Genomic DNA, 25,248 nt, shown 5'->3' with positions numbered 1-25,248 from the left:
ACATCTGTCCACCTTTACCATAGCTACCTTGTTGAGATCTTGCAGCCACTCTGACCACTGACAAAAGTGACTGTGGCATTTCATTGTCCCATCCAAATGTTTCTTCTACATAACTCCTGCAACAACAACTTCGAAGGCAGTAGTAGCGGTGAGAGAAATCCCAAAGGATCGTAGATTGAACTGATAACTGACAAAATGCCTCGTCTTGTGTGTGGTCTTTCGCTTATGGCAATCTTAAACATAAATGCATCCGATTCCACACACCAGTGCAACCCAAGCGTTCTTTCTACAGGCAGATTGTCTTTATCCAGGTTGAGATCTTTGGTTGCTTTTGACAGACGTTCTTCTGGAATACTTGCTAATACCTTACGGCTATTACTCATCCATTTGGATAGCTGGAATCCTCCTTTAGAACAGACTGCAGTTAAGTCTTTAACCATGTGAAGTGCCTCCACTTCAGTGGGAACAGATGTTAAACAGTCATCTACATAGAAGTTATGCTGGATTGTATTCAAGACTTTGTTTGGAAAACAATCTTTGTAATCTTCAGCAAGTTCTCAAAGCAAAATTGCAACAGCTTGGTGATGAAATGGCTCCAAACAGGTGGACTTTCATTCTGTATTCTTTGAAACTTTGTGTAGTATCACCATTAGGCCACCACAGAAAACGAAGAAAATCCACATTCTTCTGTGACACATTCACTTGGTGGAACATGGCCTGAATGTCTGCCATCAAAGTCACATGCTCTTGCCTAAACCTGGTCAAAACACCCAACAATGAGTTGGTAAGATTTGGGCCTTGTAGTAATTGTGAATTCAAGGACACTCCTTTGAAAACTGCACTGCAGTCAAACACAACTCTAATAGTCTTCTTTTTAGGATGGTATACCCCGTGATGTGGGATATACCATACTTTACCATCATTCCGAAGTAACTGATCTTGTGGTACTGCTTCAGCATACCCCTTATCAATAACATCAGTGAGAAAAGCTGTGTATTCCTTTTGAAACTCCTGGTTCTTAGTGAACTTCATTTTCAAGTTCATTAAACGTTGTTCAACAAGGCACCTATTATTAGGCATGATGACATCATCCTTCCTGAAGGGTAAGTCAATACAGTAATGACCATTTTCAATACTGATTGACTGATCCATTATCTCCATAAATCTTTGATCCTCTCTAGATATTTTGAAATCATCATCTGAAGTTCTCACTGAAATCATGATTGTACTACGCAACCAATAACTCTTCTAGCCTGGAAACAGAGATCCTATTTGCAGTGACTGATTGAAAGCCAATCTTCCGTCCATCATCTGCTTCCTTTACAAAACCGTTTATGACCCACCCCAATAGGGTCTTGACGGCATAGGGTCCTTGATCTTTACTATTGATGATTTCCCATGGTTCCAAGAGCTTTGGAGCATTTGTGCCAATTAACAATTCAACTTCAGCATCCAGTTTGGGAATCTTGACATCATCCAAATATGTCCATTTCTTTAGATCTTCTTGATTAACCACATTATTTTTACTTACAGGTATTGTCTCCTGAGTAAAGACTTCTGGCAAATCCATGAATGTATCCTCAGACAATCCCGATATCTCCAGTCCAGTGAGCACAGATGTATTTACCACATTTTCGTGTCCCATAGTTCGAAGCAATATGCACCTTTTTGTCCCAGTTATCTTCAGCTTCCGCATAAGCCCTTCAGTGCAAACAGTGGCTGTACTCCCTGGATCCAAGAAAGCATACGTTGTTACTGTAAAGTCTCCAAGCTTAGACTTGACCTGAACTGGCACAATGGACAATGAACAATCTGATTCTCCGGCCCCAGTATGAGCATAGGTCTGCAAAGTAACAAGCTTCTGACCAGTTCTCTTGGTTGTCCTCTAGTGTACTGTTCTAGATAATACAAGCAATCCTGTACGTTTGTAGTCTTTCTTTCAATTCCATGTTCAAAAGCTTGGATAAAAGCAGCAAACTGTAATGGATCTCCATCAAAAATTGGAATTACTCGAGGAGGTAAAGAAGATGCCACATCCCCCCCGATGAACAAGCTGAGCAGTTATGTTTGCTTGTTGCTGCATAATGTTGTACAACATATCTTGTCCATTAACAGTTTGAGGATGAGATTGTGAAGAATGAATTTGTGATTGAGAATAAAAGACTGGATTATTTGGAACAGCAGCTGTACAATCCCGTATGCTTGCAGCTTGTTGTGTGGTTGAACAATGCATTGCAACATGAGAATTCCCAGCCAGCTCTTCTTGTGAACTGTGATTCAATGAGCGTGAATTTTTACATTTTGAATCATTGGACGTTGCCTTTTTACTGCTTCCAACATCATTAGTTCTTAAAACTGACAATTTTGCATCGTTGGCTGCTATTTTTGCATTCATTATGAGTTGTTCTTTTTGTCTTTTGAGTCTTTCACTTTGAATGTGAAGTTTTTCTTCTTCCTCCTCCAAAGTATGTCTCTTCTCCATAGCAGCAGCATGTTGTAATAATGCAGCCTTTTCAGCCATAGCTTTTATCCGTGCAGAAGAAGTTGTACTTGAAGAAGTTGTACTTGAAGTAGTGGCTGAACTTTTTGATGCTTTGCTGTGATGGGATTTTTTTGTGGACACATTTGAAATACTATCATCAGGCCCTATTTCACTGCTTGTTGTAGATGAAGCATCACATAGTTTATCCACATTCAATGATTTTCCAGTATCAGACAACCATTCACTGATATCTTTGTAAAAACCCATATTTCCAGCCATTTTAGCATTGAACCATTTGTTTTGCTTGTCGAACTCATCCTGAGGTATTGGCATTTCAACAATTGAATTATGCAGCTCTTCAGCCTCTTTGCAATACTTTAAAAACCTCTTCATCTGCTTTTCCACATCTGATATAGTTTCACTTGTGATTTTGAGAGAAATTAGATCATTCACCTTTTGTTTGAGTTTGTTTACTTGACTTAACTTCTGTTTTCTGTTTTTTTGCAAGTTTTCAAAGAGCAGAGTAACCCCATTTGCAGTCATTTTTCTCACTCTTTTTTGTGACTCATTTTCAACAGCACCATCAACAGCAAAATCATCATTTGCATCCTTTTCAGTAACCTTTCCAGCATCAACACCAGTAGCCATTTCAGAGTTCGATTTCTCCTTTCCATCCATGAACAACAACACAACCAGCACAAATCAGCAACACAGCATGTCTCTATTTGATTCAAAACTTCAAATTCCATTGTATGAAGCTTTAAACATAGTAAACAGCAGGCACGTGCACACATAGACAAAAAAGGGGCTTGAGCACCTGCCCTTTTTCTTCTTCAAGAGAAAGTGCCCTTTTTTCTGGGGTGTTTTTTTTTTTTTTTTTTAATAAATGAATATATATTCCTGTTTGCGCACAGCTTCCCTGTCAAACAAATATATTTACTGTATAAAAAATAATAATAATAAAAACAAAATACTACATCAGGTCGGCTTTGTCGAGTTCAGATGCCCTCACTCCGCGACACGCCATTCATGCCCGCACGCGCGCTACGCTCCACCTCACCTCGAGTTAGCTGCTGGCTGACAACTATTCCCGCGAAAATGCAACTGCTGTCTGGCGATGAGAAGCGAAAAAGAAAAAAGGCCCTATGGATGCATACCGTGCATTTCTTTCAGGTAGGCTAGCCTATGTTCACAAACCTGAAAGTTTTGTCTATTTAAGGGTTATTTATACATTTAACGCTGCATTAATAGTTTGACCACAATCAACACATCTGCCTGATTTGATACTAATGAAATATATGTCATATTATAATTTAAATTATTGTATTGTGCTATGCATTGCGTTTTGAACCATGGTAAACACTTGACCGATAGGTTGGGCTGTCAATAACCAGAAGAGAAGCATTCCATGGACGCACATCCATGAACCACATTATTAGACAGTTTTCTAAGGATGCATGGTTTATTAAAACTATTTAAAAATCATAATACAGCATCAGCTACATAATGCTATTCTTAAATCTACGCTTACACAGGATAATACATCAATAAAAGTTTAAACCCTCTCTCTGTCTTTGCATGTTTGATGTCCACATATTCTTGTTGAAGAAATTACAGTGGCTGTAGCATTTCTATCACAAAGTGGCTGAATATTATTATTTAACTAATAATATATATTTTTTTAATCATGGTTGGCTTTGATCGTAGATTTGATCGTGCTGTGCTGTCTAACAACAAAAATCAGCAGGCTTTTGTCGCCCTCTGCAGGCATTTGTTATAATATATAATGTATTTCCAGTTCAGGGAAAAAAAATTCTTGATGTGTTTAAATATGCAGATTAGCTTATTTTGGTTAATTTAGAAGAAATCTACAGATGCAAACAGACGGAGGGTAGTAGGCTTAAAACAAACTCCATCTAAATGTGTAGGGTTAGGGTTAAGTTTTCTTTCCATTAGAGTAAAAGACATGGCAGCAAAAATGGACCTTAAAATGGTAAAATCTTAAAATTGTCCACTTCATGAAAGAAGTATTCCAATACACCAACAAATTAAAACGATTTATTGATTTGTGCAAAATAAACAAATTATTAGTGAAACTATGTCCCTCTCCTTGGTGCAGTGATTTATTCTAAATATATATAGCTACTTGAAAATAGTTGGTGTTGACTTCTCTTGTGATAAACCTAGTGAATACTAAAGAAGACCATGGTCTCTGTGTGAACTGATTATTTTGTAGAAATCTGTGGAGTATAAAACAATTGCGTGAGTGTAAGTGAAGTCAAAGTTGTCTTAATATATTTAAGGGTTCATTATTTTTTAAATAAATAATTATGAGAAGTGCCCTTTTTTCCACTTGAGCCCCTGCCCCCCAGAATGTCTGTGCACGTCCCTGGTAAACAGCACCCACCGGGCTTCCTTGTGTTGTCCGTCCTGTGTCCACGTTGCAAACTTGAATAAAGCGAGCGGGATCCCTTTAATCCTCGTTCACGTTCACCTTCCTTTGTTTGGCGTTTATAAGAAATCCACTCCAATAGCGCTCCACGTATAATCCATTCAACGCCACTCAGCAAACAAACGGGAACAAAGTTTTTTTTTTACTTTGTGGCAGCAGCTCCAATAGCTGCTGATGGCTTGGTTATCTAACGCATCCTTTACACACACTCAAAGTTCTCTCTTAGTTGACCTTTTGATTACTTTATTAAATATAATGCAAATGGTTAAATTACACAATGATAATGATAAAGGTAAAGGACATCCAACGTGAGGCCTCCACTGCCCGTATGTGTGTGTGTTAAAAAAAACTGCATGCGTACCCCTCCACCAAGCCAATTTCCTCTATGTGTAAAACACCTGTTTAAAAACCTTCTGTGCCCACACTGCCCCCACCTGGTGACAGCCCGCAATACACGTACAACACTGGCTCCTACAGCCACAATTATTATATCTACTTAACTTAAGCCAACTCAGTATACTATGAAAACAACGTAACTTTCTGAAAACTTTCTCCCCATTTTATATTGTAATGCAGGCTTTTAAACCTGTAATATGCAATAATATTGCAGGTTTAAAAATATAGACAAAACAGATTTAAAAAAAGATCAAAGTTATGGATGTGTCTTTCGGCATGATTGGAGAGCTGTCTAATATATCAAAGCTTTATAAATTCAAAATACACAAGAAATTAAAAAAAGCAGGAACATTAAACATTAACATTAAACTCTAAACATACACAGTTATAAGGCTTATTTTGTCAGTAGTATAAAAATAATCCACACAAAGCTACACAGTCTGACAATATTTAATGTGTTTATTATATTTGACTCAACAACATACAAGGCAATAGTCAGTGAATTTGATGTTAAGTTGCTACAGGTCTTCTTGAATTGTAGACCTTAATACCGTTTTGCACAGATGAACGGGCATGTTTGGTCAGGAGGGCTCCAGTGGTCTGCTTCTCTCCACAGAGATCTCTGTTGAAGAAACAACAATCAGTTTGGGGTTGTGTCTGTAAATATTCTAATCTTTTGAAAACTGTTTTTTTAAATGTAATGATCCTCAAGCTAGCAAAAACTGCAGTTGCAGTAGGGCAGTTCAGCAGATGCAATTTTTAAGAAATTATGCCAACATACACAACAGGAATTCTTTTGATGGATATTACATTGCATTTTTCAGAAAGAAAATATTGATTAAAGACACCATTTTACATAAAAATGTCCTTTTACAAATTATCATGCCCTTTTATGCTTTGATGTTTGAAAAACACATTATTTCCCCACATATTTTACATTGTTGCAGCACATCTTTTTCCAGTCTGTCAGTAATGCTCTACATTGTTCCGGTCTCTATGATGCTCCTCCTTGCGAAAAGAGCAAGGTGTTCTGATTGGTTAGCTGGACCATTGTGTTGTGATTGGACAACAGCTTTGAGTGTATTTCAGAAATGTTGCACCTTACTATACTTACTAACTTACTATAGTTTTACACACTACTAATGGAACTCAACCAGGCCTCGCCCCTTTACTTTGCGTATACCTTGGTTGGGTGGGAATTTTTTAAATGAGCGATATTGTGACATGTTCGCTCCCAGAAGAAATCTAATGACTACAATCGAGGTGTTTCAGGGAGGTGCTTACTGATCTCCATTTGGAGTAGCTCTGTGCTTTGTAACTGCAGACCTTTTCATGCTCAAACAGCAACATTACACACTAAAAGTAGAAAATGTAAAAAAGCACAATAGGTCCTCTTTAAAACAATTTGAATGCCAAAATACGCACTGTATGTAGGGTTCAATGTCATCTTGTGTCCATTTTTCTCTCAGGCTGAAGAGGCTGTTGAATCGCTCCAGTGTGTCCTCAGGCAAATCTTCTACCCGTAGCAGCGAGATGGTCTCTGGTCTAGAGCTTCGATCTAATAGAGCTAAACCCTGAACGACAAAAAACATAGATATTTATATACAGTGGGTATGGAAAGTATTCAGACCACCTTAAATTTTTCACTCTTTGTTATATTGCAGCCATTTACTAAAATCATTTAAGGTCATTTTTTTCCTCATTAATGTACACACAGCACATATCGACGGAAAAACACAGAATTGTTGACATTTTTGCAGATTTATTAAAAAAAGAAAAACTGAAATATCACATGGTCCTAAGTATTCAGACCCTTTGCTGTGACACTCATATATTTAACTCAGGTGCTGTCCATTTCTTCTGATCATCTTTGAGATGGTTCTACACCTTCATTTGAGTCCAGCTGTGTTTGATTATACTGATTGGACTTGATTAGGAAAGCCACACACCTGTCTATATAAGACCTTACAGCTCACAGTGCATGTCAGAGCAAATGAGAATCATGAGGTCAAAGGAACTGCCTGAAGAGCTCAGAGACAGAATTGTGGCAAGGCACAGATCTGGCCAAGGTTACAAAAAAATTTCTGCTGCACTTAAGGTTCCTAAGAGCACAGTGGCCTCCATAATCCTTAAATGGAAGACATTTGGGATGACCAGAACCCTTCCTAGAGCTGGCCGTCCGGCCAAACTGAGCTATCGGGGGAGAAGAGCCTTGGTGAGAGAGGTAAAGAAGAACCCAAAGATCACTGTGGCTGAGCTCCAGAGATGCAGTCTAGGGAGATGGGAGAAAGTTGTAGAAAGTCAACCATCACAGCAGCCCTCCACCAGTTGGGGCTTTATGGCAGAGTGGCCCGACGGAAGCCTCTCCTCAGTGCAAGACACATGAAAGCCTGCATGGAGGACTCCAAGATGGTGAGAAATAAGATTCTCTGGTCTGATGAGACCAAGATAGAACTTTTTGGCCTGAATTCTAAGCGGTATGTGTGGAGAAAACCAGGCACTGCTCATCACCTGTCCAATACAGTCCCAACAGTGAAGCATGGTGGTGGTAGCATCATGCTGTGGGGGTGTTTTTCAGCTGCAGGGACAGGACGACTGGTTGCAATTGAGGGAAAGATGAATGCGGCCAAGTACAGGGATATCCTGGACGAAAACCTTCTCCAGAGTGCTCAGGACCTCAAACTGGGCCGAAGATTTACCTTCCAACAAGACAATGACCTTAAGCACACAGCTAAAATAACGAAGGAGTGGCTTTACAACAACTCCGTGACTGTTCTTGAATGGCCCAGCCAGAGCCCTGACTTAAACCCAACTGAGCATCTCTGGAGAGACCTAAAAATGGCTGTCCACCAACGTTTACCATCCAACCTGACAGAACTGGAGAGGATCTGCAAGGAGGAATGGCAGAGGATCCCCAAATCCAGGTGTGAAAAACTTGTTGCATCTTTCCCAAAAAGACTCATGGCTGTATTAGATCAAAAGGGTGCTTCTACTAAATACTGAGCAAAGGGTCTGAATACTTAGGACCATGTGATATTTCAGTTTTTCTTTTTTAATAAATCTGCAAAAATGTCAACAATTCTGTGTTTTTCTGTCAATATGGGGTGCTGTGTGTACATTAATGAGGAAAAAAAATTAACTTAAATGATTTTAGCAAATGGCTGCAATATAACAAAGAGTGAAAAATTTAAGGGGGTCTGAATACTTTCCGTACCCACTGTATACACACACACACACACACACACACACACACACACACACACCTGACACTGGAAATGGGAACCAGACAAACTGTATAGCAAATCTAAGAGAAATACTTCTAGTTAAATACTTTTTGAGAAATACTTTAAGTTCTCATGCTACTGATGTTAGACAATGTTTGTGTAAGTGTGCTCTGAGTAGGTTCTTGTGTTGACTAATGTCCTCACCCGGAGCTGATCCAGTCTAGTGCTCATTCCTTCAGGAACGCTCTGCTGCCAAACTTCCTGGAACTCTGACAGGTTGAACTTCACAGCATTTTGCAGGAGCAGCTGAGCTGTGGCCCTACATACTTTGTCCTCATCCAGTGCGTACATCACCAGACCATCTAATGGAAATGAAAAAAATAAGGGGTCCTTCCATTCATTAAATAATTATATATTAAATTAAAAAATATATACTGACCTTCACTTGTGTAGCATCTTCCATAACAGTTGAGACAGTGTTCTATCATGGCTCTGTTCACAAAACAGAAACATTAAAAAAATGTTTTTTTTTTGTTTGTTTGTTTGTTTTTTAAAGGCTGAATCTGATCTGCTTTATTCTAGTCACAATTGTCTTATCTTTCACATTTACTCACTTTGGCTCAAGGGATCCCAGCTCTTCCAGACAAACAGTGAGAGGAACTTTGCTGAATGACCAAGACTCTGAGTCCACCAGCTGGGTTACATGACCCAGGAGCTTCATCTCATAATCAAAATCCATGATCCTCCAAAATCCTACAAATGTAAGTCTATCAGTTTACTTCACCTATGGCTTTTTGAATTAATATAGAGATTACATTAGCATGTACACAATGAGAATGCATCCAATATATTCTTAAGAAATAAACTGAAACATTTGCCAATTTAGTTTTTATAACAAAATTGAAAATGGTACAACTGGGATAAGATGACTCAGTAACACTTTAGTATAGGGAACACATATAAACTATTAACAATGACTTTTTCCTCAATAAACTCCTAATTTACTGCTTATTAATAGTTATTAAGGTAGTTAAGTTTAGGTAGGATTAAGAATGTAGAATAAGGTCATGCAGATAAGGCATTTATATGTGCTTAATAAGTACTAATAAATAGCCAATATTCTAGTAATATGCATGCTAATAAGCAACTAGTTAAAAGACCCTAAAATAACGTGACTCCCTACCTTGGGCAAGAAGTCACCAGAAACTATACAACAGCCCACAGAAACTTTTCACAAAAACTTAAAGTACATCTGAAACAATTTCTAATAATGTAGCATTTAAAAGTTTTAAAAGTGTAATAAATGTAAAATACAAAATCAAACATATTCTACATAAATTAGGCATTTTGACAAGTGAATTTAAATTGAACACAAATCAAATGAAATCCCACTGAAAGAGATGCATCTGAAAGGTACAGCTAATCTTTTAATTCTATACTTTTAAAAAAAATGTTCAGGTTATCTCCATTATTAATAAAGAAAAATTATGGAATTATTAAACAACTAAATTATAAACATTAAAAATGATTAATAATGATACCAGCAACACCAAAAGTTCATTTCACTTTTCATATCCAAAATATACATCTTATTCTACATAGAGAATTTGTGATACTTAAGGTCTTATCAAAGTATTCTGATCCAAATACATTTTTAGTAGAGAAAGATGACTTTTGATCTAAACAAAAACTTCCTCAGCTCACCGTCAATTTCACAAGCATGAATATTTTGCAGATGTGTCTCAATCTCTTCTCTACTTGCTTGGATTCTCTCAAGAAGGTCATCCATAGTGTACTAACAGATAAAATAAATACAAAATTAATTAATGCTATTTTTGGGAACAATGAATGAACTCAATTCTACAAAGTTTTCAAAAGTACACACATTGTTAATGGATTAGTAATCAATCTAAACACACCTAAATCTTATGCCATGGTCTGTCTGAATACTTGATTCTGATTGGCTGGAGCATTAAAACAGTTTAATACACAGGTAGTTCAAGTCAGTTTAATCATTGGGCCTGTTTACACCTGGTCTCTGATCAGATTTTCTCTGATCAGATAGCTATCTGATTTATAAAAACAATTGCATTTACACTTGGCCACATAAATGTGTCTCCACAAAACAGATATAAATCCGATCTTCAATTCCCGCGCTATATGCAGATTTCATGGAGTTCACATCACCGAAAGCAACAAATTTGAGGTGCATTTTATTAATCATCAGCTAATTTAAAAATCAAAGACAACAGGAGAGAGCCCGGCAACAGCACTGGTAAATTTTCTTTTAACGAAGATGATTGTGTTTTGAGAGCCTGCGACTTACTTTCATTTTGATTTGCGGCAGTTTGCGCGTTGTCTTGCTGAATAGATACTCGGCTACTCTAACCATCGCTGGTTTTGAAACAGCTTAATTGTCAGTTAAAGGGGACACTGCACACACACAGGTAATTCACACATGCATCTTTCTCAATAATTCTTTCAAATGAATGGTTGTGGCGAGGGGGGCGTGGTTTAGCGGGTTCTGCAACAGGAGGGAGCGTCAGGGGAGGCGCGGTGATTGAACGGGTTGGATGCAAATTACGAACACCTGTTTCTCGTTCCAGTAATTGGCGTGGAGACAGGATAAAACGCCAGGAGAAGCAGGAGTGGAGGAGAGAGAGAGCCTGCTGACAGTCGTGTGTGCCGTCTGGACTATTGGAGTGAAGCCCGTCTTCGGATGTGGAGAATTGAAGTGTGCGTTGCACCGAGCTTTTGTTTTGTTGTGTTCTTTGTGTGACATTTTCTCTTTGAGAAAGAATAAAGCGACTGTCAGCAGCTAAAAGCCGATCCCTGTCCTCTTTCCTCCCACAACTACGAACCTTACCACACTGGTGCCGAAATCGCTGACGATGCTGTTCGGGGGAGCGGCCGACCCGCTGCAGGATGGCCCTCTTCAGGTCGTCGAAGACCAGGAGGTTCTGGATGGGCAGCTGCTGGGCTGCCACCTGCGACTCGCCCGACAGCAGGGGGACGAGCCGCATGGGCCACTGGTCCCGGGGCCAACCGGACACTTCAGCTGACTTCTCAAACAAGTCGAGGAAGGCCTCCGGGTCATCGTGCGGACCCATCTTCTGGAGTGGCAGCTGGAAGGGGGCAGCAGCTGCCTCGGTGGTTCCCACAGGAACCTCCCGGTCTATCCAGCTCCGGAACCTCTCGCGGTCCTCCTGCTGGCCCTGGATGATGGCCTCGAAGCGGCGCTCCTGGTCGTTGCGAAGATCCACCAGGGCCCGATGTTGTTCTTGGTGAAGGACCGCGAGGGACGCGATGATGTCCGCAATTCGTCGTAATTTGCATCCAACCCGTTCAATCACCGCGCCTCCCCTGACGCTCCCTCCGGTTGCAGAACCCGCTAAACCACGCCCCCCTCGCCACAATGGTATAATTAATTCATTCAAATAAATGTAATCTTGCGCACTACTTTATCTCTCTGTCTGATTCAAAGCAGGCAAAATTTTAGATCTAACGAGCCGAAACTGATGAAAATAACTGCCATTTTTGCCCTTCCAGTCAAATACTGCACTGCAAACAATGCAACAGCTTTTCAGTGCTGGCAAATGATGACCATGGTATAAGTGGGATAACCCACAGCTAGCTGTGCATTAACCAATTCGAATGCACTCCACTTTACATCAAGTGTTTCTTTGCCTCCACGTGGTGCATTAAAATCGTTTAATGCACCGCTATCCGTGGATTATCCCTATATATATTGTGAGTACAGGCTCTAACTCCTGGTCTACCTTCTCTCCTGGCGTCTCCTCCTGCATGCCCACCGCTGGACCATCATATGGATTTTCCATGAGAAGTTTCTTCAGTTTCTTCAACCTTGGTCTCTGCCTTCTTAGCTCCCAATAACTATTTGAAAAACCCCAAATCTGGAAAATAATAACACATCTGTCAATGCACACAATTAGCACTATGTTTTCCATAATCACCTACTACAAAGAATAAAATCACATCTTCAGAAACAACTTCTTCAGTCACCTGTGCATGCATGAGTTGAGATGTTGAGCTGTCTGGCAGCTGATCTGGCGTTTTACATCCTGGGACAAACAGGAGCAGATTTGATGTGTCCGCAATTTTCAAGTCGTACGTCTTGTCTTCACTGCAGAGAATGGCATGCTCGTCTTTATCACCTCTGATAATAAGACTAATGGGAAACATAAACAAACATCAGGACAGATGAACAATAACCCTTGTGAAAAAGAAGTACACTTGCACTAATTGAATTAAATGTGTCTTAAATCCATTGTACTTGCAGATAATATAAATATTAAAAGGTGGAGTAAGTACATTTTCAAAAACACTGTTTGGAAGTTAGTCGGGCCGACACCAACAACAAACATGTAACCAATCAGCATTAGGGGGCAAATGACGGTCAAGGAGAGAGAACGAGCAAGAGGGAGATTTGAAAACAAAAACTGCAAACCAAGAGATGGGACACAATACAAAAGAGCTCAAAATAATATCACTGGAATGAAGGTTTATGACTGGGCAAGCGCTTTAGGACCCGCGTTTATATTAGAAAAGCTTTCCAGCGCTGGAGAGAGCTAAGCAGGAAGGCCTGAAAACTGCTTTGATCCCGCTTCTCATGTGAGTACACTGGGTTGAGATTGTCTGGAGCTACTGTGCTGTTGGCGACTAACAACGAACACTTTGTATTTACTCTTGTGTACTGTACGTTCATTTTTTTGTGCTTCCTTGTCGTTCATTCGTAAACTGCGCTATATTTTTCGAGAAGCATTTTGTTGCAAGTCAGCTGTGATAGACATCCACTCGCATTGCGTTTTTGAAAATCTACTCACCCCATCTTTAATGAAATAAAAGGTGTACTTACTGTAAAAAGAGTGCAGTTTTACTGTTTTTCTTAACACACATTAGTACACTAAAAAAAGTTTAAGTTAAAAGTTTGACTTTAAAGGACATTTTAAATGTTTTAATAATATTTTTGTCATGTTTTAACGTAGGCCTACACTTATTTTGATGTGTTGTCTAACACTTAAGTACTTGATTATTTTCACTCTATTATTTGATGTTAAGATATTTTAAATGTACTAAATAGCAACTTCATCATTACAAATGTGTAATTACATTTTAAATACCTGACATTTAAAGTATATTTTTTGTTTACCAGATTATTGTCACATCGTACACTTTAACCATATTCAAAGACAATAGAAGTATTTATGAAATTACAAATAAATATACACTTAAATGGGTCCAAAACTCTTTTTTTTAGGTGCAACTTTTTGCAATTAATATTATTTTATAATGCATTTTCATTTCATTGTAAATAACATATGCAATCAGTTGGCACACAGCGGAAAGTCATTTCCGTAAATAAGTACTAAGTTACTGTAACTTACTAAGTAAATGTCACTGCATTTCCAGAAGGGAATGCAACATGCAATACTAATTTGAGTAAAAACGTATTTAAAACGGCAATTGATTTCGGTGTAAAATAATACTAGTAAGATGGGGAGTTGATCTTAAAAGGAAGCACTGTTTACCTCTTGCCACTCTCAATGTGTTTGCAAAGTGTATCATCCAGCTCCATGAGACAGTAATCGTCCGACGACACATTATCTCCGAACGAGAGACAGTAAGTGACGGGCTGCAAGTCTTCTTCTTTTACTTTAGCTATTTGTAGCGTGGCTTGAACCTCTTCTAATGTCCTCATGTTGTCAGAATAGTTTTATCCAGCTCGACTGAACCTAACATAAACACTTGTGCTGTTGTCAGCTCAGCGCTCAACTTTCCCGCAATATTTAGACCGGAAGATAAGGTTGATTGACAGCAGTCCAAGCCAATGAACGTTTTCAGGCGGGCGCGTAATAATGTGTGAACGCCACTAGTCCATAAGATGGCGCTACATAACACGATTTCATTGACTCTTCTGCGTGTTCTATTGTGTTTTATTGTTTTGATGCTCACAAAAAGGTGCACTGCATTTGAATAATAACTATGAATTCTCAGAGTTCAGTTCCCAAGAGACCTTTTCTGTTTTCTTCACACATTATTTCATTGCTTTTTATTGACACTGTCCTTGATAAACACTAACTTTAGAAAAACAAAATAGTTTGTACACCATGAGGACGGATATAGCCTATAGGCTAGTAATGCATAATAAAATGTATATATTTTTTTGTTTTACATTTTGAATAACTTTGGATTATTTATTTTACATTTTTTCTGGTTAATTTGATTTCTTGTGCATCTGGTATGTTTGTTTTATGATTATTTTAAATATTTTTTATGCAAAGCACTCCATTGTGTATGAAATGTGCTATATAAATAAAAAGACGTTAGAAAAATAGCAAAAATAAAGGATGAAGGCATATATTTTAAATGTATATATATATATATATATATATATATATATATATATATATATATATATATATAATATATTTTAAATTAATTTTATTTTCAAGACTCAGAGAACAAAGTAGCTAAATATGTTTTGAGGAAACGTCAATATATTTTGTTACATTCACATATTGTGCTGAAATCTTATATTAAACGGGTCTGTTTGTTTATTTATTTATTTTTGCAGCAGGGTATTTAAAGAGAGTGTTTGAGAAGTGATGTGCTCCAGGCTCCGCCCTCATGGTGAACTCCCCCTATGATGGTCAAGTTGACTCGCCCTGCAACATGGACAGTAACGTGCTTTCACTGGAGAATAGTAAACAATCCACAATGGAATGAAGACATTTATCAGCCGATTCTGTGTTGAGAAATAATCTGCTGTTTGATGCTTCGGCGTGATTTGCGGTTCATGCATGTAAACGCATGCAGCTACTGATGGCTGAGGGCACTTGCTGGCACACAAAAGAGTCAAGTTATTTCGAGTCTGTTTAAGCTGTGATCAACTGAACAGTGATGCTCTTTGGTGACATCGCTGGTATTCCTCTGCAAACATCATTTCGGATCAGTTTGAAGTCTCCGCATCGGTATTAATAAGGTAAACAATGTTTTCTCCTTATCGCGTGTTTGTTTCGACGTTGTTACATTATGAAGGCTGATTTAAATGGATGTTGTTACATAATATCAAAACATTTTAAAAGCCGTTTTCGCTCATTTATTCTGGCCAGTTCGTCTACATCAAATATTAAGGGTGTCATAATAATCATCAAGCCTCTCCCAGTTAATCTGCTGTATGAGAGGCGCGTTCAGTACACCCAGTACAAATTAAGCATGCTGTGTATTTAAATTCGTTTCACAAACAGCGTTTTTTCTCCTCCAAACGTTGATTTGTCACATTCACGAGTATGATTTCACATTCAGCGCGGCTGTCAGAGATGGACGGCATTGGGAACAGCATGCAGAAGAAGGCTGCTGAGCTGGAGCGCATGGCCGAAGTCCTCGTTACTGGAGAACAGTTACGGTAGGTGTGGCTTGACAGACACCCCAATTAACGTTACACCGAATGGACGCATCAAGACTAGAACTATCCCGATGAATGAAACTACAAGCGCGCGACGTCACTTCGTGTCGCGTTGCTAAAAAATCTCTTCAAATTTGGCACTGCGGCTATTTGAAATCAAAATTAACCAATCTTTTTTTAAAATTTTTATTATTACATATATATATTTTTTAATTTAAGGAATATTGCAGTATTTATTAGCCTCTAAATTATTTATCCGTACACATAATTATTGTTATTAGTTTTTTAATTCACGTGCGCTCTAATCTTTAATCAAAATAACTTCCCCACTTGCAGCTACTCTTCATTTCTCTGATGACGTGTTTACTGGCGTGAGGGCGGGACAATCTGTCACTCACATGACATCACAGCAATAGAAAACCACAACCATCCAATCAATCAATGGACAAAATAAAGTCCTGCCTTCTTGTTTAGAAGCAGTTTCACTCATGGTACGTTTACACAAGAACGATGTAGCCCACTAAAAATGTTTTTCCTTTTCATTTTTCGCTTACAGAAGACACCATTGTCAAAACGATCCTGTTCACAAGGATCCGTCAAAATGACTAAAAATGCTGTAAAAATGCCAGGCCAGTAGTTGGCAATGTCTCTTTGTAAAGAAACACTACGCGCCTATATAGTTCCTCAGGGATGGCGTGTTTTTGTTGGCCAACCCGGAAGTTAGCGGCGCATGGGATCCCCAGTGCCCAAGGAAGTCGAACGGAAGTTGAAGTCTTAGTCAGAAACGGAAGTGCTAAAAATGGGCTTCACTTGTCTCAATTGAGTTCCAATGGGGTCGCTGTGTCCATTTTTTTTACTGTCTATGGGGTTCCCTCGATCGAAAGACTGCACTTTTCCTATAGACTTTTGGAAAATTGCAAAAAATAAGCTCTGTGTTCAACAAAGGGTTATGACACTTACACGTTTTGTCTATCAAGATAATCTTTACAAGTTAACACAACATTAATGCATTTTGAAGCCTAAATAAAGTCGTCAGATATAAAAAAGCTAACAGTAGGCTATAAACGGACTACAGCACACCATGGTCGCGGATCAACGTCACCACCACCAAGCTTCCTCAAACTTTATTTAGAAAACAACTTGCTGATTATGATCTGCGCTGTGTATGAATACTTATCCACTTTTTTATGAGAAATGCTGTCCAAATGTCCCATTTGTCATGATGATGTTTAAAGTCCCCACCAAAGGAAGTAGCCCATTTTAGCAGCTTGTTAGCAACACAATAAAGGTTTTTAAAAATCACAAGCGGGTTATAACTGGTGTGTTTTATGTCATAGATCAAAACGTGAAAATATTTAGAGGCTTTGTTAACCACAGACCTTATTTCAGGCAATTTAGCAAAAACCCATTAAAAAAAAACCCATTGACTTCGGGGCGATGGAACCGGAAGTCCTAAAATGCTAACTCGCTTCCGGGTTTTGCCTACAAAAAACATGTCATCCCTGAGGTACTCTATAGACTGAACATGTAATACATGTGTGCATAAAGTCACCGTTTTCACAAATTTTGTGTTTTTGTTGCTTACACGAAGACGATAATGGTATTGTTTTAAAGGTGCCCTAGAACCAGTTTTTACAAGATGTAATATAAGTCTAAGGTGTCCCCTGAATGTGTATGTGAAGATTTCCTTATGTGAAGTTAAAAGTTTTTTAACTGCCTATTTTGGGGTATCATTAACTATGCACCAATTCAGCGCGAGCTCTCAACGATAATGCAGTGCATTTACAAAGTTCACACAGCTAATATAACCCTCAAATGGATCTTTACAAGGGCTGTTTCTCAATATGCGTTCTTCAGCGATCTTGCGTCCTTGTGTTCTTGCTTTACGTCATCATCAACCGTCGAAGTTCATTCCAATACTCAAGAACGCAAGAACGGAGGAAGCATGAAAGTACCCGGATGTGTTCTTGATATCGAGGATGCATCGAATGCAAACTTGAGGGAATCGAACCGTTAAAAATCCCAGAAGACGCTGCGGCGGTCGACGTACGGAAGCCTGTAAGCTTTGAAGTTCTCGTGAGATTCCAGCTACAAGCTCGCAAATACGTGACTGCTCGTGAAAGTAAACCGTTTGTTTTGCTTAATTTAAATAAAATGATAACCTGAAGAAAGCCTGCAGTATTCTTATTGACATATAAAAAATAATCTTAACATTGACAAAGCATAACAGCCAAAGGCTACTCATTTTCATAAATACACGCAGTGAAATAAAAAGATAATTATATGAAAACAATGTCTATAATTATATGAAATATTTTTTTTGAACAGGTTATGACATTTGTTTGTGATGTTATGTTGTATTTACTCTGCATTAGCCACTTATAATATGCTGGGACGGTCAGTTGGTCAGTTGAGCAACAAGATCGCAGCACATCTCAATTCTCAAATGATGCGTTCTCTGTCCTCGCGTCCTTCCGAGATCGTTCTTTCAAGGTCGCCTGGCAAGACCGGACTCCACGAGAACGCAAGTCCGTTCTCTGCGTTCTTGGAATTGAGAAACAGCCAAGATGTTCGTCATGCATACTGCATGCATGCGTCATGTGAGTATAGTATTTATTTGGATATTTAAATTTGATTCTGAATGAGTTTGATAGTGCTCCGTGGCTAAAGCTAACATTACACACTGTTGGAGAGATTTATAAAGAATGAAGTTGTGTTTATGCATTATACAGATTGCAAGTGTTTAAAAATGAAAATAGCGACGGCTCTTGTCTCCTTGAATACAGTAAGAAACGATGGTAACTTTAACCACATTTAACAGTACATTAGCAACATGCTAACGAAACATTTAGAAAGACAATTCACAAATATCACTAAAAATATCATGATATCATGGATCATGTCAGTTATTATCGCTCCATCTGCCATTTTTCGCTATTGTTCTTGCTTGCTTACCTAGTCTGATGATTCAGTTGTGCACAAATCCAGACGTTAATACTGGCTGCCCTTGTCTAATGCCTTGAACATGGGCTGGCATATGCAAATATTGGGGGCGTACATATTAATGATCCAGACTGTTACGTAACAGTCGGTGTTATGTTGAGATTCGCCTGTTCTTCGGAGGTCTTTTAAACAAATGAGATTTATATAAGAAGGAGGAAGCAATGGTGTTTGAGACCCATTGTATGTCAGTTCCATGTACTGAACTCTTGTTATTCAACTATGATAAATTAAATTTTTGATTCTAGGGCACCTTTAAAAAAATGTGGACTTTGAAACACGTTTTCAAAAGTTTGCGTTTTCAGGGCCCAAAACACCATTGTTTTGTAAATAAACGGCCAAAGCACGTACAAAATTTTACTTTTGTAGTTGATAATGGTGTAATGTAAATGGCCCCTCAGATACGCATTACACAATAGGGAAGAAAAGACTATCGCAACTTTCTCTTTATGCTGACTTTAAACAATGACTTCAGATCAGTGTGTACACACCATGTTTACACTTTGGCCTTTTATTACATATTTTGGATGAAAATGTAGTCGATTTAGTCATATAGAACGTTAAGACATGCAATTGGCACACCCATTTGTCATTACATAATTTTGCATTTCTTTTCCATTCCATTTATTAGCTGTTTTCCTCATGGGGACCAAAAATGTCCCCAAAAGGACAAGGATTTTGGATATTGCCATCTTTGTGGGGACATTTCCCATAATGTAGAGTTTACCAGGACCACACACATATCCTCACTTTTTAATATTTTATGTCTTCAGGTTATGTGTCAACCATGTTATCATCATATGTCTCCCCTATTAAAGTTATATATATATAAAAAAAACTCTTCAGAGTGTGAAGTTTTCAAGGACAAGTATGATTGTCCACCCTTTTATCACTGTATCTTATTTTGTTTGGGTTTGTCCATAGGGGAAAATCAGATCTATCTGCTGGAGCTAGTTTTATGATCCACACATGAATGAAAATCTGTTTGTTTGCAGTTTAATCACAACCTTGGTGAATTTTAGCAAAGTTTTTGTAATGTGAGTGACTGGAGAACATAACTATGTTTGTACCTCTGACAACTGCTCTGTTCGCAGTGACCTGTGACAGGGATAGTGAATGCAGCAGAAAGGTGTTTAGTCAATACATCTGATTAATTATTGCTTAATCACAGTACAGGACACCATAGTTTTTTCAGTGTTACACTATCTATCAACTTTAAAACTTATTATTTACAAGCTGTTTTATTGTGTCACATTCAACATCCTGAATGTGTGCTGGTTTCAGGTGCATATAATAATAATGTTATTGGATCTCTAACAGACTCCCTGGAGGTAAAGACATCATTTGGTGGGCTAGAGAAAGATTTTATTTCCCAGTTGTGTGGGAATATCTGTACCACAGGTCTGGTTCTGTTACTGTAGGTCACAGTGAACCAGTTTTATCTGCCGGTTGCTGGTATCACTTCCATTTTGCTATGTACAGTATAGCTGACTCAGGTTTGTCTAATCAGTAATCAGGCAGTGCCAGCAGACTCATATTTTACCCCGTCTCAGCTCAGATGTACCTGATTGAGGTATCGGGTCATCAGGTTAGCTCTTGGTTGGTAGTCAGAACAGAGTTTAGTCAAAGTCCTTCAAAAGCAAGTCATTTCACTCGGTGGCCATCTTTGAAATACCTCTTGGGCAGCTATTTCAGTCATGCAAGTACAGCTCCTATCACTTTGAATGGGGAAATGTCAAATTCTCCAAAGTTCTTTATCAAGCTTACAATTAAATTTCATATTTGAAATCACCAATACAAAAAACTGACAAAAATTTTGTTTCTAAATGCCAAAATCATGAAAAAAAAACCCAAGCATTTTTTCAGGCTGGACTTGCCAATGCAAGTGTTCAGTCATAAGTATGTGCCTCAGAACACTTGACTGTTCTGATTCACCAACTGCAGTGGTGCGTTAAAGGTGCCCTAGATTCAAAAATTGAATTTACCTCGGCATAGTTAAATAACAAGAGTTCAGTACATGTAAAAGACATACAGTGAGTCTCAAACTCCATTGTTTCCTCCTTCTTATATAAATCTTATTTGTTTAAACGACCTCCGAAGAACAGGTGAATCTCAACATAACACCGACTGTTACGTAACAGTCGGGGTGTACGCCCCCAATATTTGCATATGCCAGCCCATGATTGAGGCATTAGACAAGGGCAGAATGTCTGGATGTGCACAGCTGAATCAACAGAGGTAAGCAAGCAAGAACAATAGCGAAAAATGGCAGATGGAGCAATAATAACTGACATGATCCATGATATTTTTAGTGATATTTGTAAATTGTCTTTCTAAATGTTTGGTTAGCATATTGCTAATGTACTGTAAATGTGGTTAAAGTTACCATCGTTTCTTACTGTATTCATAGAGAGACAAGAGCCGCTATTTTCATTTTTAAACACTTGCAGTCTGTATAATGCATAAACACAACTTCATTCTTTAAAAATCTCTCCAACAGTGTAGCATTAGCCATTAGCCACAGAGCACAGCCTCGAACTCATTCAGAATGTAAACATTCAAATAAACACTGTACTTACGCGATTAGACATGCTGCATGACATACACATTGTAAAGATCCATTTTGAGGGTTATATTAGCTATTTGAACTTTTTTTATGTTGTTTAAGGCAAGCACGGGCTCTTGGGGCATGGAGCACGAGAATTAAAGGGCCACACACCCTGAATCGGCTCATTTCTAATTATGCCCCAAAATAGGCAGTTAAAAAAATGAATAAAAAAATATATGGGGTATTTTGAGCTGAAACTTCATTTCAGTTCATTCATAAATCCGTAAGATCTTACCATCATGCTGTGAAAATACAAAACGGAAGACAGAACACAACGAGAGCAGCTCTGAAAAGGGGCGGGGCTACATAAGGTCTATATGAGTCTTTTTATACCTAAAGTCTTTGGTTTAGTCCAGGTAACGATCAGGTAACAGCAAGGGCTTCCAAAAATATGGAAGTGCCTCAAAAATATTGATAGATAAAAAAATGGTAGTTTTTTTTTATAAAACGAGAAATATAATAAAATATAAGATAAAACAGTGGCTAAAGCCAATTATTGTAAAGTAACAATGTCCAGTTTCTCACTCTTACACATTAATAGAGGGTTATTGTTATAGTTTTCAATTTTTCATTTAGTTTTTATTTTCAATTTGTCTTTTCGATTTAGTTTTAGCTGTTGCTTTAGTTTAGTTGAGTTTTCAAGTTTCTTTCGATGTGTGTTTTTTTTTTTTTTATGTTAGCATTTTATGGCTACCAAAATGATTAAGTTTACTAATTTAAAAATGATTTTAAATTAATTGAAATTAAATTTAATGGTATCAAATAAAGATGTTTAACGGCTTTAAATTTCTCACCATAGTCGCCGCCGATAGCCTCGTGGGCAGCACGGCAACATATAGCGCCGTTGTGCTTCGGGTGACCCGAGTTTGAGTCCCAGCTCGCGGACCTTTCCTGATCCCGTCCCCCTCTCTCTCTCTCCCACCTCACTTCTTGTCCACTCTATACTGTCTTATGATAAATTTAGGCAAAAATCACCAAAAGTAAATCTAAAAAAATAAAATAAAAAAATAATTGCTAAATTTAGTGTTACTGCTCTCTAGTGATATTTTCATTTTTAATGCAGATTGCGTGTAAGAATTTCAAGTTTTATATTACATCGTGTCAAAAACTAAAAATAATTTGTGACCATTTTTATGAAAATTTATTTTAGTCTAGATTTTGTTTTTTCAAGTTATGCTAGTATTTGTTTTTATTTCAGTTTTAGTTTTAGTTTTATTTTCATTAATGATTAATGAGCACTGCATCCAAAAATAAGAACTAGATGCGTAACATGAAATTATCTATAACTGATTATTAACCCCGACCTTTTGTCCGATAGTTCTATATGGCTTCAAGCCATATAAACATTAATTAATTTGCCTCCTCATTTTAGACGCCCACCACTTGCCATTGGAAAACACTAGTCATAGTTGACATTTCACTCAGGTTATTGTATAGTAATGTTCACGTGTCTCGCATTGCTCTGTTGTTCGGTGTCAGAAAGTGCCAAAGTGCACTTTAATAGTGTGATCTACTGGCTGCACACTGCTACAGTCATGTGAGTCTTTGTTACACGGTGTTCGGTTACTTGTCAACCCCATGCTGTTGTGTCAACTGCTCTATGACTGCATGTTGCTGATAATATAATTCTGAATATGTAGCTATCAGTGTTAGAACAAGATATGATGGAAACTTCTACTGCCACTTTCAGAGTGCATGACCTTTGCCAGCTCACATTTATGGTTTACTGTTTATTTGTTCCTTTAGTTGTGAACAAACTAAAAAATGTGTTCCAGCAGCTCTTAAAAAGACAGTTAACCCAAAAAATTATAATTCTGTAATTATTTACAGACCTTCATGTCGTTCCAAGCCTGTATGATTTTTATCCATACAATGAAAGTCGACAACGTTTTGGACCCATTGACTTTCATTGTATGGACACAACAACAACAACACATTTTTCATAATATCCTCTTTTGTGTGCCAAGATGTTGTAAATTCTGTTATCTAACACAGAGGATTAAGTGAAAGGTGCAGTAAAACTATTGCATGAGATCAAATGATGTAATAATAATGAATACAATTAGACAATTACAATTTAGTCATGATAATAACTGTTCCAAGACACCAAAAGCCATCACTGAATATTGATGAGACTCTTATAGGCTATTCTAATTACATTACACACTTGAGTTTATGTGAACTGGAATATGAATCTCAATATTATAATTGTCTCATTCAATGTCAACTATCAGTTTTATAGAACATTTATACTTTTTAAGACTAATCAAGTTATTTTAGGCTGAATCTTCATGGATTGACCCAGGAAATATATAGCTGTGTAAATGTAGGTATGGAGGTCAGTTTTAAAAAGTGTGTCGTGATGTTACAGGTTTTTGTGTTGCAGGTTATTTTAATGCTGGTTGTTGAATGGAAACTTTATTTCTTGTTTTCCAGGCTGCGACTCCATGAGAGTAAGGTGATTAAAGACAGAAGGCATCATCTCCGTACCTACCCGAACTGCTTTGTGGCTAAGGAGATTGTTGATTGGCTAATTGAGCACAAAGAAGCATCTGACAGAGATACTGCCATCACGATCATGCAAAAACTTTTTGACCAAAGCATCATTCACCATGGTGGGTTTGTTCAATGTAGACTTTCAGAATTCCTGTATTTGTAATCCACAATATTAATGGAAACGTTAACCCAGAATTGAACATTCTGTCACTGATAATTCATGTTGTTTCAAACCTGTTTGAAGATTATCCTGGCTAATGTTATAATGGGGACTGAGGCCATCAAGAAAAAAATGTAATACCATAAATGGTATGTGTGGCTTGCAATAAGGTGAGAAGATGGATCTATTTGCAGCAGTATCAGATTTATTCACCAAAACCCTAAAAAGAAACACTCTTCTCTAGAAACAAGGAACAGGACATGTGGTCAGAACAAGACAAGGAATGACCAAGAACTGAAAGCAGCACAGGGTTTAATAAACTAGCTAACAAAACAAGACACACCTTACCAATCTAATCAAACAATCAGAAAACAAGGTAACTGATGAACACACGAAAATGACTGAAAACAAAAGCACTGAACTGAAAAAGTATCTTAAAAATGGTCCATAAGAATTGTGCGCTAAATTTTAAGTGTTCTGAAGACATTTTCTTCACATCAAATGCTGTCAATGCACAATTTTTATCCTTTTGACTTGTGTAGTACATTTTGGAGCTTCAGCGGAGAGGAAGGATTGTTTTTTTTTTTTTTTAAGCTTGAAAGGCCCAGTCCCCATTCACTTTCATTATATGGAAAAAAGCAGCCAAGAACTGCAAGGGCTTCCAAAAATATGGAAGTGCCTCAAAAATATTGATAGATAAAATAATAGTATTTTTTTTTTTTTTTTTTTCATAAAATGAGAAATATAATAAAATATAAGATAAAACAGTGGCTAAAGCCAATTATTGTAGAGTAACACTGTCCAGTTTCTCACTCTTACACATCAATAGAGGGTTATTGTTATAGTTTTCAATTTTTCATTTAGTTTTTATTTTCAATTTGTCTTTTCGATTTAGTTTTAGCTGTTGATTTAGTTTAGTTGAGTTTTCAAGTTTCTGTCGATGTAGTTTTTAAGTGTTTTTTTTTTTTTTTTACGTTAGTATTATAGGGCTACCAAAACGATTA

At 37.7% G+C, this 25,248-nt stretch overlaps 2 protein-coding genes across 3 annotated transcripts in view; one reads left to right on the top strand and one right to left on the bottom strand.

Moving 5' to 3' along the window:
- Positions 1-5,784: 5,784 nt before the first annotated feature.
- dscc1 (DNA replication and sister chromatid cohesion 1) lies at positions 5,785-14,334 on the bottom strand. Its single transcript, XM_067402673.1, has 9 exons — positions 14,104-14,334; positions 12,578-12,743; positions 12,334-12,468; positions 10,259-10,349; positions 9,169-9,307; positions 8,994-9,046; positions 8,759-8,916; positions 6,756-6,904; positions 5,785-5,952 (listed from the first exon to the last, which is right to left on the bottom strand). Exons 1-9 carry the CDS (start codon positions 14,271-14,273, stop codon positions 5,841-5,843), a joined length of 1,173 nt encoding a protein of 390 aa, XP_067258774.1. The 5' UTR covers positions 14,274-14,334; the 3' UTR covers positions 5,785-5,840.
- An 879-nt stretch (positions 14,335-15,213) lies between these two features.
- deptor (DEP domain containing MTOR-interacting protein) overlaps positions 15,214-25,248 on the top strand; it is a 39,634-nt gene continuing 29,599 nt past the window's right edge. The window contains exons 1-3 of one of the 2 annotated variants that reach the window (XM_067402660.1): positions 15,214-15,557; positions 15,881-15,980; positions 24,025-24,203. In XM_067402660.1, coding sequence (XP_067258761.1) covers positions 15,895-15,980; positions 24,025-24,203 — 265 coding nt within the window. In that variant the 5' untranslated portion in view covers positions 15,214-15,557; positions 15,881-15,894. Of the gene's footprint in view, positions 15,558-15,864; positions 15,981-24,024; positions 24,204-25,248 lie in introns of those variants that run through there. The other variant, XM_067402652.1, reaches the window with a different exon arrangement.

This window comes from Chanodichthys erythropterus, chromosome 2, assembly GCF_024489055.1.
Source record: "Chanodichthys erythropterus isolate Z2021 chromosome 2, ASM2448905v1, whole genome shotgun sequence".
Lineage (NCBI taxonomy): Eukaryota > Metazoa > Chordata > Actinopteri > Cypriniformes > Xenocyprididae > Chanodichthys > Chanodichthys erythropterus.
This window is presented reverse-complemented; position numbering and strand designations above follow the sequence as displayed.

Coding starts and splice junctions, on each gene's coding strand:
- dscc1 (XM_067402673.1), bottom strand. CDS start 14,273: ATGAGGACATTAGAAGAGGTTCAAGCCACGCTACAAATAGCTAAAGTA. Junction 10,350..12,333: donor AGGAGACGCCAGGAGAGAAG/GTAGACCAGGAG, acceptor TTTATCTGTTAG/TACACTATGGATGACCTTCT. Junction 5,953..6,755: donor GACATTGAACCCTACATACA/GTGCGTATTTTG, acceptor TTTCTTCAACAG/AGATCTCTGTGGAGAGAAGC.